General features: G+C 34.9%; 1 protein-coding gene and 1 long non-coding RNA gene across 4 annotated transcripts; both read right to left on the bottom strand.

Annotated features, from left to right (window-relative positions):
• Positions 1 to 1,131: 1,131 nt before the first annotated feature.
• On the bottom strand, positions 1,132 to 2,494 carry LOC118037807 (uncharacterized). Its single transcript, XR_004685669.2, has 2 exons — positions 1,408 to 2,494; positions 1,132 to 1,324 (listed from the first exon to the last, which is right to left on the bottom strand). It is a non-coding gene; the product is annotated as an uncharacterized lncRNA (long non-coding RNA).
• A 9,023-nt stretch (positions 2,495 to 11,517) lies between these two features.
• Positions 11,518 to 14,048, bottom strand: LOC118037809 (protein TRANSPARENT TESTA GLABRA 1). Of its 3 annotated transcripts, none has more exons than XM_035043919.2 (2): positions 12,662 to 14,048; positions 11,518 to 11,837 (listed from the first exon to the last, which is right to left on the bottom strand). In XM_035043919.2, exon 1 carries the CDS (start codon positions 13,683 to 13,685, stop codon positions 12,663 to 12,665), a length of 1,023 nt encoding a protein of 340 aa, XP_034899810.1. In that variant the 5' UTR covers positions 13,686 to 14,048; the 3' UTR covers positions 11,518 to 11,837; position 12,662. The 3 variants fall into 3 exon arrangements, with proteins under 3 accessions (XP_034899810.1, XP_034899808.1, XP_034899809.1); XM_035043917.2 differs by having other exon boundaries at positions 11,518 to 11,833; positions 12,662 to 14,047; XM_035043918.2 differs by lacking the exon at positions 11,518 to 11,837 and adding an exon at positions 11,844 to 11,994.
• Between the last annotated feature and the right edge of the window lie 118 nt (positions 14,049 to 14,166).

Here is a 14,166-nt window from a genome sequence, read left to right as displayed (position 1 = left end):
CTAAGATTTCATGGGTTGTAAACTTTAGAAATTAACCTAGCTTTCATGAAATATGCCTAGGATTGCTTTAGTTTTTTTTTATCATTTTTTTAAGCTAATGTTTTTTTAATTTCATTATTTAATATTTATTTAATTGGAAATTGAGCTTGATTTTTTTTTTCATGCTTTCTATGACCTTGGTTTTATCATATATTTTTTTCATTGGGTTACATAAGGTCTTTTTATTTATTATTCATTGTTAAGTTTATTTTTAAAAATTATTTTTATTCTTGAATTAAATAGAATTGATTTATTAAATATAGACGTATACTCACTTAATTTTGTTTTATTCAATTTTTGTTTCCAGGATGTTGCTTTAGTTATGTCATCATCCAGAGTTTTGCATGCTTGAACCACCTCAACCTTTTTTTTTTTTTGTGATGGGTGATGTTCGCAATGGAGTGACAGCGGAGTCGCATCTTGGTGAATGTCGTGGTAGGGTAAAAAATGTGTATCGTGGATAATTAGGAGTCGTCACCTAGTAATTAAAGGAAACTAGATATCATAAAATGTGAATTGGTTTCAAAAATTTAGGTAAGGAGTTAATTATATTTAAGGGAAGAACAATGTCATCCTTACAACATCTTTTTTTTTTTCCTTATGAAAGGTTACATTTAATGTGTTTTCTCCTAATTTTTTATTATTACCATTAATTATTGTAATTTTTTTTTAATTATTCTGTGAAAAATTTGATATCATTTCTTAAAAATAAAAGGCTCGTCGAGGATGTTGACATCAAGTCCTCAAAAGAAATTTTCTTTGAAATTACTAAAAGTAAACATAACTCGTTAGTTATTTTTTAAAAGGAGACATGTGAAAAAAAAAAAATTATCTCTGAAAAGATAGATCACATCCAAATTATTAAGAATATGCATTGGACTCATATAAAATAATAAAAATTAAACTTTAAACCCATATTGATGATGTGAGTTGAGTTTTGGACCTAACTATTAGCTATATGGATCTTAATGAGGTTTGGGCTTTGACCCATTTATTTATATTGGTTTTTCCATATCATAATTTTTTGTTTTTTTATATATTATTATATGAGAATATCACTACAAAAAAAAAAAAAAAGTAATATACATGAAATTTAAACACACAAATAATGAAAGTATTTATTCAGGGTTCGAAATTTATATTCGAGGGTGAAAATAAACACCAAAATTTGCTGGGAAATAACATAACATAGGAGCACGTGTCGCGCGTGCAAACACGCGATACTCAATTGATTGTCCTGGAAATGGTGTGCGCGTGTCTTCCCCATGCGTTAATTAAAATGAACCTGTAAAAGAAAGAATTAAATTTGGCAGTACAAGACTTTATAATCTTCTCTTCTTCTTCTTCTTATGCTCTCAGGTTTATTACCACAAGTAAAGGAACTTAGGTGGCTAACTGTAGGAGATGCCGACTGTGTGTGGTGGCTGGACGTTGCTGGATCGGTCCGGAGGGGTGACAGAAGAGGAAGGAAGTGGCTTTGAGTTTTTTTTGGGTGTCTTGATTGTTGCGGTTGTGAGAGATGGTTTGATGAGGGGGACAGGAGATGGGTCACGGATACCGGCGTGAAAGAGGGAATACGGGTCTGTGATGAGGTTTTGATCTTGTGGGTGGTTTTTTTAATGGGACTTTGGCCAGAGGAGGGGAAAGATGTCTGGTTTTTGGTTCGGCTAACCTAAGGAGACTGCTAGGTTCAAGGCTTTATGAGTCTTTTTTCTTTTTTTTGTGGGTTGGTGATGCTATGGGGTGTGGAAGTAGAACTCGGTGGTTGAGGCAGAGCTGTGGTGGAGCTACTGGAGGCGCTGTTATGGGCAGTGGAAGAGAAATGGGTGAGGTTGAGAGTGGTGATGGTTATTGGGTCAATGCATGAGGGAGTGAAGGCTTGTCTCGGTTGGAGCCTAAGATGGTGGTGGTCTCGGTTGAGAGGCTCTCTGGTTCTTTGAAGGTTGAGTATGGTGATGGTAAAGGGTGGTGAAGGCTACTGGTTTGGATGATGGTTGGTTTGTTTTTGGTGGAGACTCCCTGGAATTAAAGGCTGTCTTTTGCTCTTTTTTTTTTGTCTTTTCCTTGTCTGAGAGATGAAAAAGATTGATAGAAATCTGGGAAAATTTCCCAATTTCTTTATTTTTCTTTGTGGGAGGCTTTTGATCGGTTGGAAAAAGGGTAGTAGGTGTTTATGGATTTTTTTGGTCAATGCTCTGTCTCTGTATGCCGGTGAATACCCCCTTGTGTTCTTTGTTGTGCGTTCCCTTTATGGAGAGAAAATGTTGGAATTTGAATGATTCTTGGAGATTTGATTGAAGACTTGCTGGAATTCTGGGTTTGAGGAGCTGATTCAAGGCATTAATTAAGATGCAATCCCATGATTATAGCTGAAGAATAAAATCCCACGTTTATCAATCAGAGTTGCAGATTGGTTGATCTCGATTTGAGAGCTGGGATTGTGACTGAAAGATCCGAAATTGATTCTAGACTAAATTGAATTAATTTGGACAAAATCAGTGGATTAAATTGGAATTAATTGGAAATAATTGGACTAGATTGGTATTTAATTGAACTAAAACGATTGTAAAGAAACCATTAGGATTGAAATGAAATTATATAAATAGTTAAATGGTCCTTGAAATATTTCCCTCTTTTTATTATAGTCTTTGACTTATGATTTTTTTAAAAAAAATTCAATACAATTAGAGCTTTAGATCTTGAATTCTCTATGATTTAAACCATAAATCTCCTTCTTCTTTTTTTTCAATGGCAGCCTTAATTGGATAAATTTAGACCTCCAAATATAATCACTTGTTGCAAATATACCATTGGTTCTAAAAAATATGCAATTTTGACTAATCTAACTCTTGATTTTAACTTTTTTTTCAATTAGGCCCTTCATTGTTTTTTTAACTTAGCTATTTGTTTCCAAATCATTCTTAAACTTCAAATTTCTTTCGTTCTTGGCTAAAATAAATCAAATTAAGCCATTTTCTTAATTTTTTCTTCAATTCAAACTTCAATTCAACCTAAAAAATCCTAAAATCATTTTTTTTTTCATATGATGCTCAATTATTTTTTATTTGTTTTTATATTTTTGCATTTTAGATTTTTTTATGATTTTCAAGATTTATTTAAAGCAAAAATGAAATAAAAAATGAAGAAAATTATTGTCACATTTTAGGGTCCCACATAAATAAAAAATAAAGAGAAAAATACAAAAAAAATACAAAAAATATAAATTAGTGAACAAATTATACCAGAACACCTAGGAAATTGTTGAAGACTAGTTAAGAAAGATTAAATATACAAGATTGAAAATTTTGATAGTATATTTTCGACTAATGAAAGCCTTATTGGCAAAGAAAATTCAATTTGAGGAGGAAAATTTAAAATTGAATGTTTAAGGACCCAATTATAATTTTTCAAGGTCTATTTGAATTTATTAAGGGCTTAATTGCAAGAGAAATTGATTTTTTAAAATCAATTTAAACTTTAACTAGAAGAAATTGAAGTTTGAGGGTCAAATTGCAATTTTTAGGAGTTAATTTAGTTAAATCAAGGATTTAATTGCATAAATATTGAAGTTTGATAAGCAATTAAAGATTTTTTTTTTTTTTGAAGAAATCCAAAACCAATGACGAAGGTAGAAAACATGTTTGAATATAGGGACTTGAATTGACTAAATCAAGGGCTAAATTAAAAGGTATGCATTCCCTCCACCAATTTTAGGTGGTCTTAGGCGACAATGACGTTGGAATTGCTACGACGAGGCCTCGAAAGTGGGCAACCAAGTCAGCCCTAATAATACAACTCTCAAGCGAAAAACTAACCTATTTTTCATGAGTTCACACACAAAGCCTTCTCAATGAGTAGATCAAGGGTTTACAACAACCTTCCTCAAGATTAAGAGATCGGAAATTGATTCAAAACCTCTCAAAACCATATAAATACCCCCAAGTTTAGAGGAAAAAAGAAAGAGAAGGGGGATGAGGAGGGGAAAAAAAGAAAAGAAAGGATAATAAAAATATCAATAAGAAACATAAGTGTAGAAGTCCAAAAGTGTAAACAAAAGATTTCTTAGCTTTGCAAGTTTATGATAGGCAAACATTTTCAAGAGAGAGAGAGAGAGAGAGAGGGTATCTATTTTACGTGTGCTTTTTGGATTTAAAAGTAGGTCTTTTATGCCATGTTTTTAATTTTTTTTATTTACTTTTATTTTATATTTATGTCTATAAGCATGGAAAAAGAGGTTTGAATGCTCAACAAGTAATGTTGTATTTACTTCTTTGTTGCTTTTTTATATATATTTAATGATCTTGATTTTTATGTTTATTTTATGTTCTTGATACATTAAAGTTGTTGTTTAAGTTTGTTTTTAATATATAATGTTGTCTTAGTTTTTGTTTAATTTAAGCTATACATGTTAAAGAAATGGTGTTTTACCCTGGGTTTGCTAAGTCTGTTCATGCCCAAAATGGTTTCAGAAAACCAATTTTGAATCTATGTTATATGAACATATAGTCTATTTTAAGTTTATGTTTTTTTGATTTGGTACTTTTTGCTTGATTTTGATGTTCTGATGTTTTTTTGTTAGTTTTTATATTCAAACATGTTTGTGTATGATATTGTGACTTGTTGTGATAAAAAAACATGTTTTAGAGGCAAAAAATGTCCATTTCTAGGCTTGACAGTGGCTACCATTTTTGGACTTGGCAAGGGCTGCCATTTCTGGGCATTTCTAGGTTTTTTTCTGGGTTTTAGACGATGTTCTTTGTGTTCTTGGAAGAACATTGCCTTCACCCCTAGGTTTGGACCTATTTTCGTTCATAGTTTTTGCACATACACCTTTTTTATGCATGATTAACCAATAATCTAGTAGTTATTCACATTAATAACGAGTTTAAAAGATGTTTAATCATAAAGTTTTTTTTTTCTCTCTCTCACTCTTCATCATCCCAATAGTTAATCGCGACCACCACTACTCTCACCAACGTCTTTTCCACCACAAACAACCGCTCAACCACCTCACATGATGGTTGCACCAACTCTCTCTCTCTCTCTCTCTTCTCCGCAAAACTCTTTTGCTATGTCACCACGACCTCAACATCAACAATAGAAGCAATCACCATTTCTAGCGGCTTGCATCCTTACCAGTAGCAACATAGGTGACGACTCTCTCCTCGGCCACTCCAACAGCTCCAATTATGAGCAACTCAAGTACCAACCACAATAGCAGCAGCTGCAGCTTTGGCGGCTGGAGTCTCCATCAACGCCACCACCAGCCTCATGTCGTCCTCCACGCTAGCCAACCATCACCGTCATGCCCGGTGGTCCACTCCCTTTCCCCTTCTTCTTCTTCTTCTTCTTCTTCTTCTTCTTCTTCTTCTTGTAGAGTTCTATTTTTTTAAACAATGGAACGTGAATTATAATTCACGGCCATTGTTCCAGTGGAGTTTGGGTCGGACCAATTCTGGCCCAAACCAAATGTCTGGCCAGGCCTAACCCATGCATTTAATATATATATATATATATATATATATATATATATATATATATATATATATATATATTTTAAAAAATAAAAATAATCTCAAAACTTTTAAATTAATTTTCTTTTTCAAAAGAAAAAAAAATATTTTATTTTCATGCATACGGCCAAATACTAAAAAAATTTCCAAGATATTTTCATTAAAAAATTGCATCTTTCTCATGTTTTGAAAATAAAAAAAAATGAATATCATAACTAGTTTATGAACATCCATTAGGGTTTGACCAAAATATCAAAAATCTTTTTCCAATTTTTTTTTTAAAGTTCAGATGTAGACTTTAATATCTGTAAGGTGTAAAATTACACGTTAAAATACATCCTTAGATATTGAAGATACAAGGTGTAAAAATACGATGATAAAATTCAGACTTTAGAGTGGTTAGGATTTAACCCGATAAGGTAGAGACTTTTTTATGAAGAGAGATCTACCTTGAACTTTAGAAAAAAGCAACGAATAAAAAATGAACTTAGAAAAAAATAATAATTAAACAACAATGCAGCTTGCCTTAGGTAGGGTGCACTGGGGGTGACGTGTCTTCCCTTTGCACAACTAGTCCCCTACTAAGACTCTAGCAGACCATAAGTTCCTAATGACCATTGTCACACCCGGACATTGCGGAGACCGATTAAAAATTATCTAGATTGGAAAAAAGAATAGATATCTGGCATTTTTTTCTTTTAGGAAAAAATGTTGTGTTTAAGGAGTTGCTACCTAGTATTATAGTCATTAGAAACCTAAACTGGTTACACAAAAGGGAAGATATTATTATCCTTTAAGTGTCCTACCTGTAGTAGGTTGCATTGTTGGTTGTCTTAAACTGTTAGAGATTTGTTTTTGTTATGTTCTTATATTCTTTCTATAATATTCCCGACTCTAGCGTCAGTGAATATCTTCCTATGAATATTTCAAATTTTGACGTTAGTAAATATAGCGCAACCTAAAAAATACGGTATTCTTGACTTTGGCACCAGTAAATAAATCTGCAAAATTTTATATTAAAAGAAACAAGAACTATTTTTATTCTCTTTTTATTTACGTAACCCAGTCTCAAAAAATTTTTTAAAAAAGAAAAAGGGTCGGGTCACTAGGTACCAGTGACCCAGTGTGGCCACTGTTGCATGAATGCGCGTGAATAACTCACACATGCATGCTACATAGGGTTGAGTAAATTCGGTTCGGTTCGGTTTTTATCAAAAAAAGTAACCAAACCGAAATTTTTTTTTTAAAAAAAACCAAAACCGAACCAAAACCAATTCAAACCAGCCGGTTTCGGTTCGGTTTTTTAGGGAAAAAACCGGTTCAAACCGGGTTGGCTCGGTTTTTTCCGGTTTTGGCTTGACTTTTCGGTTTTTTCCGGTTTTGGCTCGGTTTTCTTGGTTTGACTCGGTTTTTTGTCGGTTATTTTTTAGGTTTGGTTCGGTTTTATATGCCTATAACCGATACCGAACCGAACCGGTCAGTTTTTTCAAAATTTTAATCTGTTTAATCATTTTTTTTTTTCGGTTTTCTCGGTTTCTCGGTTTTTTTCTCACTCCTAATGCTACATTGGCAAGGTAATTAATTTTGGCATAACAGAGAAGGAAGCTTACCTGGGATGGGACTTTAGTTGCTGGAGACGAGGTCACGAGGCGATGATGAAGAACTCTTGCTATTGAATGAACTTTACAGGGTGCTGCTATTGTAGGCTGGAGGCTGGCGTTCGGCCGAGAGAAAAAGAGATGTTTACGGCAGAGATGGAGGAAACTCCTCTGTTGCTGATGTTGTTTGCAGTGCTGGACTTGCTGAAGACACAGTGCTGGCATGAAGACGTCGCTGCTGGTGGCGTTGGATGCTTGCGGGCAGACGACCTTCAAACCACCTCTGTCTTTCCTCTTTTTTTCTTCTGTTCCGTCTTTCCCTCTGGTTTTTTGTTCTCTCTCTCTCTCTCTCTCTTCTGGTTTCGTCCTTGCTAGTGCTGAGGAGGGATGTCTGCAACCATGATTAAGGAGAAACAGCTGTTGTTGCTCACGGTGGCTGCCGCTCAGGTCACTGAAGTTCGTGTTGCCACCACTGAGAAGAGCAGGCTGCTGCTGGAAGTGCATGGATGTAGCTGACGCCGGTAATTGTTGCTTTAGGCGAGGAGGAATGGAAAGATGGGTTCCCTCTGCTGCTGTTGCTGTTACTAATCTTGGCTGCAAACAATGCTGAGGATGGAACTCTCAGTTGGAGCCAAAACTGTTAATGGCTGAGGATGGAGTCCTGTTGTTGTCGTGAAGCAACTTTGCTGTTGTATTTCTCATGAATAGGGAGCCAGCCGAGAGGGGCAGGGACAGTGCTATGCAGAGAGGATGGTTTGCTAGAGATACGGCCGGCGCAGGATGGACAACTGATGCAAGGGAGGGGACGCACGGTTGCCGCTGCGTTGCTGCTGGAGTTGTAGGAGATACACGGTGCTGCGGCAACGGGTTGCTTTTTGGCAGTTTTGTTGTTTTGGTTTCTTGTTTCCTCTCGTGACTTTGGGGATGAAGATGACATGGAAAGGGTTACCGGCTGTGAGGAAAGAGCCTTTTGCTCTCGGAGGGGGCGGGCTCAGGCTGAGGAAGGTGGCTTGGCCTTTTTTTTCTTCTTTTTGTGTTCTGCTCAGTCTAGGGTATGAGGATGAGCTGAGGGCCGGGCTACGGGAAAAAAAAGAAAAAAAAGAAAGGGGCTGAGGGGGGCAGCAACTGGTATTGGGTTCGGTGTCTTTTTTTTTTTAGGGTTTCTGGTAATGATTTTTTCATGGGGTTTACTCTGCCTCCTCTTCTGCCTACACTGAGATTTATATTTATAATGTAAGAGTCTCATCGCGTGTGAGAAACCAAGTTTCAATCAAGCTCATTCTCTTATTTGAAATTTAAATTTGATTAAGAATCAAATTTAAAAACAGATAACTATTATTATCTTGAAGACAATGATTATCTTGAAGATAAAGATAGAATGACAAAAGCATATTGTAGTCCCTAGTTTTCACGCAAGTTGACAAATCAAACTTTTTATCGAAATAAACCTCTGATATTTTAATTTTACATTTTAAACCATATAAAATTAAATTAAAATCCAATGGGCCAAAATTGGGTTACAACAACCATAATACTAGGTGACGACTCCTGAACATTAATCATAATTTTATGATTAAATCCAAAATCTATTTCAAACACACAACACCTCACACAAGAGACATAACAAAAGCCTCCATCGTCTCTAGATGACGTCGCATGGCCACGCGCGACAGATATTATGGGTTAATATCCAATGATGTGTTGATTTTATTGATATAAAAGAGGCCATGGGACCCAATCAACAACATGGGACCAGCTCGGACGTATAAACATCAGGTAGGTGTTTGACACCTTGTAGGAAATTATTTAGTTTTTGAATAATGGTTTTATTATTTCTATTTAATCTTTGTCTAGAGTTGTGAATGGAAACAAGAAGAAATTTGAGAAACTAACTCCCTAATTAATAGGATTAGTGCCTTGTTTAATAAGCAATTTGAAAAAACTAACTCTTTGGCTAATGGGATTATTGCCATATTTAATGGGAAATTTGAGAAAACTAACTCATCGGTTAAGGAGATTAGTGTGCTGGTTAGCAGGCGATTAAAAAAATTTACTTCTTTGATGAATGTGATTGACACCCTGAGTAATGAGAAATTGAAGAGACTAATCTCTCGGATAACAAAGATTAGTATCCTGGTAAATTATATTGTCAAAACGGCGAGAAAAAGGTTCCAAGTTGAATATTAGCATTATTACTTCATCAAGTAGTAGTGTCGATAAGTCTGCTATGCATTTAGATGTCGATCATGAAAAGAAACCTATTGTACACATTACCAATCAAGGCTCGTTTAATATGGGTTGCAGAGCCAAAATCTCATTTTCTATAGACTTCATGTTTGACAAGATTATTGTTTAATAGAAGACCGACCTCATCATGTAAGTCATGTTTTTTTTTTTAATCATTATTGAAGATTTGTATTAAGTTATTTAAATTTTTTTCATTAATGAAAAATGAAAAAGGCTTTGATTAAATGATTTTTAGGTTTACAAATATTAAACTTGCTCATAGGATAACATTCATGATTAAATGTTTGATGGAAGAACTATTGTTTAAATGAAATCAACTTCAAGATCATCCTAAATGGATGAGTATGATTAAAATTTCATGGGGAAATTTTAAAGTTAGAAGATAAATAATCCCTACTTTTTAGTTAATATGTAGTTTTTTAAATTTAGAGACATAATTAATTTACAAAATTAATTATGATAATTTTTTTTTTCTGAGATGGAAAAAATGAGGAGTTGGCCAGGAAAGTCTAGGAAAATCACAATTCAATTAGGTAAGCTGTAACATGTCAAATTTATATATTTCTTTTTAATGATTTTCTTAACCAGGAGGTTACATGATTTGTGGTATAATGCTAACAAATATGCTCAGTCGAGTATGATGACATTGCGCTATGAAAAAATTATAGACCAAGTCACATCACAAAAAAGTAATTGGAAAAAATTTCAAGAATTTATAGTATTGGATTTCAGAAGGCGCTTGTCATACGAGTCTCAAAACAAAAATAAAGAGACTCATGGTTCCATGAGCAAAATCACTAGTGAATCGCTTCCTTTTACAAAACATTGAAAATGCTTGATAATACATGTAATGTCTTTTAAATATTTTTCTGCAAATGTAAACTTAATGTTTATTTATGATAATTTTTAACAAAGGATTTATTTTGTAGGCTATATAGTTTAGATGTGAATTATCTTGATGGAGTTATATGTTGAAACACATAAGAAAAAAAGATAAGGTAAAAGGGTTGCAATATTTTATCGATAACAAAGCTGAAGCGTTTATTGCATGTAATTTTTGAAAAGTTATAATAGACTTGACTTTTGTTTTTTATATTTTTTACTTGGATTTTGAAATTTGACCCCTCCTTTTTTTATAGAAAACATATAACACCATCAAGCATGCAAAACACAAAAAGGACACTTCTACCTATCTGAAATATGATCCTCAATTGTGATTGGGAGCCGAAGCTACTGATAAACCTGATAGGAATCGAGATTACAATATGTCTATGACTATAGCTTGAGATATGAGTATAGATTATAGGTTTTTTTTTTTTTTTTTTTTTTAATGTAGATAGCCCATAACCCAACCCAAGCTAGCCACTATTGATCATTCAGGAGATAGTTTGAGAAACGATTGTGTGTTCTGAAGGCCGATCCGAAGGCAAAATACGAAGAACAAAATAATAAGTAATGAGAGCAAATACATACATGCTAGTCGACATATTATCCTCCCATTTTTGTACATCTTGGACCTCCCGGTTCAGGATTATTTCCTCCTCTTCTACTTTCAACTCTATCTTGTTATGAATTTTTCTTATTATTGTAATGAAGATATTTACATTAACTGTTAAATTAATATTATAAAATTTTGTTGTTCAAATTTGTTGTTTTGATTTTAGGTTAAAAAAAATACAATCAAGATTATAATAAATGAACATGAAAATAAAATCACTAAAATACTAATAGAATTACCACTGAATATAAAAATTTATAACTGCGAGTCCGTGAAAAAATATCCCAACCAATTTTGTCGGAGAATTATTGGATATTTTCAAGTTTCTGGACTCTCTGACGAAACACTGTAAACACACTTTTAATTTATTTATTTGTGTGCTCATTGACCATGTTTATAAACAAATTTTCTAACAGGTGCACCAATGAATAATCACTGCCACGAAAGTTTTCAACAAATCAAACTTTAATCGAGCCTCAGGGTTAATATCAATAGTTATTACGAGTTTCGAACGTAAGACAACTTCGCAGGGCACTCCAAACATGGTATACCATGATCTTTTAAATAGGAACAAGGCATGCTTAACATAAAGGGAGCAAAGAAGCCAAGACAAACTTTACAATGATAAAACGTTTCAGCTCTACTTTCTATGATAAAAGCTAGGTAAATGCAAAGCAGAATTTTCCATGAGATGTAACAGTTTTTATACAATGAAGAAGTTATAAAACACAACTGCATCAGCATAATAAGGGGGATGAGTCCATGAACTTGACCAGATTGAAGACAGGTGTCATCGATGTTCAAAACTCTCCATAATGATCCACAAAGAAACTAAAGTCAGATTGGATGGATACATTACAAATTAGAAAATAGATTGGAATTTGATTTGAACTATCCAGGACCCTTGCTAGCTCCCTCCTTCATCACTAGCAATCTGTCTGTCTTGCAAAATAAAAGAAGAAACGGACTCAAAAGAGGCAACTATTGTTGAGGGTGGATTTAAAAGATGCATTCATCATGGCCATAAATACTACCAACCAAAGACTGGATCATAACCAAGCCATTCAACAACAATGTCCAAGGAAAATTGCGGGCCAGGCTGTAGAACATAGGCAAAACGGACAAGCAACCAAACATTTAGAAAAGGAAGTCCTGGAGGATGTAAAAGTGAGCTGAAAACTAAGAGCCTAAAAGCAACCTCGAATCCAAGAGGAGCAAGGGGGACAAAGAACCCGAAGATGCAAAATTCTCAACATTTATTTTGCAATCAAACTTTGAACGGCATGGATTCAAGTAATTATATTGCACAAGGTAAACAACAATTCTGTCCATCCGTAGAACAGCAGACAACAACTAAAATGCTACACAGGCATAAAAGAAGGCCGCAAAGTAGTTTTGTAAGGAGCAATTCAATTGTTATCTTAATAGTTCCACAGCATCGTTTGTCAATTAAAATAAAATCAACATGAAGACAAACTTTTGTTGGCATTGAGAATAGTAACATGTTATTTTGGTATATTTAGTCACAGCTAAGCAGAATTAATTAGCAATACAACTAGATAGAACGCGTCCAAGCAAAAGTCAGTAGCACTAAAACGGGATAAAAGGACATATAAGACAAGATGAATCAATCTGAATTCAACCAAAGGAAGCAAAAACCTAACTAGAAACACTCTCAAGTTTCCACCACTAAAATTTAACATCAAAGATAACACACTAACAATTAACATCAAATGTAATACACCAAAAAATGATTATCAATTCACCTCAAACTTTTAAAAGCTGCATTTTGTTTGAAAACGCGATAGCAATCCAATCAGGCAGTGCAGCAGACCATCGAAGCTGGTTAATTTCAGAAGTAGCGGAGCACATAGACATTGGATCAATCCCATTAGGCCCAGCCACAGTAGGTAACTCCCAAATGAGTGCCTGTGAATCATCACCAGCAGAACAAATATGCCTACAACTCTGCGGAGCCCAAGCAATAGCATTCACACTCGCCATATGCCTCTCCAACTCAGCAACAGGGATTGTTGGAGACCTAATATCCAAGATCACAACTTTATTACTATCCATCAATATTGTAGCCATATACCTCAAATCCTGTTTGTTCCAAGCCAATCTCAACAAGGGTGTATCAGGTCTAGGACTCTCATATATAATAGTAGAATGTTCCTTATCTCTTAAATCAAAAATCCTAACTGACCCATCAGCAGAAACTGAAGCAAAAACCCTTGCTTCTCCCCAAGCAATATCATGAACCTCTTTATCATGAGCTATAAGTTGTGTTTCAACAACACCCTTTTCAATATCCCAAATAGTACAAGTTGTATCAATACTACAAGTACCAATTCTCTTAGGTTCAATATCATTCCAGTCAAAAGAAGTTAAAGGGGAACAAAACTCACTTGTCTTACTATTGTTAAGCACCAAAAGAGGCTCAACAGAAGCAGAGTCTCTAACTTCCCACAATCGAAGATAGTCACCAGAAGAGGCTAAGAGGTCATTGGACTTGTGAAGAGATGAAGGGCTAAACATGAGCTTTGTGGGTGGATAAGGGTGCTCAACAGAGAGATTTTGGTGGGTTTTGATAGAGAGGGTTTCAGGGTCAAAAGAGACGATGTCTATACGGTTGTTGTAGTCTTCAATGAAGCTACCTAAGGCAATCCGCTGGTATTGGTTTGCGCGAGATGCGGTTGAAGAGATTGCCATGGCATAGAGAGGGTATGGGGATTCATAGGTTACAGTGTTTTCTGATCTTAGATGGGATTCTTGGGTTGAATTCTCCATCTTTTAGGCAAAGGATGGATCTTTTGTGTTTTGTTAGGGTGTTTCGGCGATGAGGTTAAATGATGGTATTGGAGTTCTTTTGGTGTTGAGAATGGAAATGTGAGAATTTTCAAGGAAGGTGGAGGAGAGGTTGAAAATTCAACAGCTAGTCTTCTTCAGATGGAGTAAGTTAACTACATAGAAACGGGACCCCATGGCTTCCCATCTAACAGGTTAGTTGGATGATGTGGTTTTGCGGTGGCGGCGGCTCAGTTTTGGGCCTTCTGGTTTGAAAGAGTACGGGCCTCCTGAATTTGAAGGTCATTGCTCAATTTGGTATCTAGACATGGAAGCATCTTTGAGGATGTAAAAGCCTTGGGGGTTTAATTTTCAAGGGTCAATTCACACTCAAAAGGCATCAAGAGATTAACATCAAGAAGCCACCAAGGCAACAATACGATCTCATCAGCCCTCCCTCAAATTCCGTGTTTGAGTTTTGGAT

This window comes from Populus alba, chromosome 12 (genome assembly GCF_005239225.2).
Source record: "Populus alba chromosome 12, ASM523922v2, whole genome shotgun sequence".
NCBI classification, from domain to species: Eukaryota; Viridiplantae; Streptophyta; class Magnoliopsida; order Malpighiales; family Salicaceae; genus Populus; species Populus alba.
This window is presented reverse-complemented; position numbering and strand designations above follow the sequence as displayed.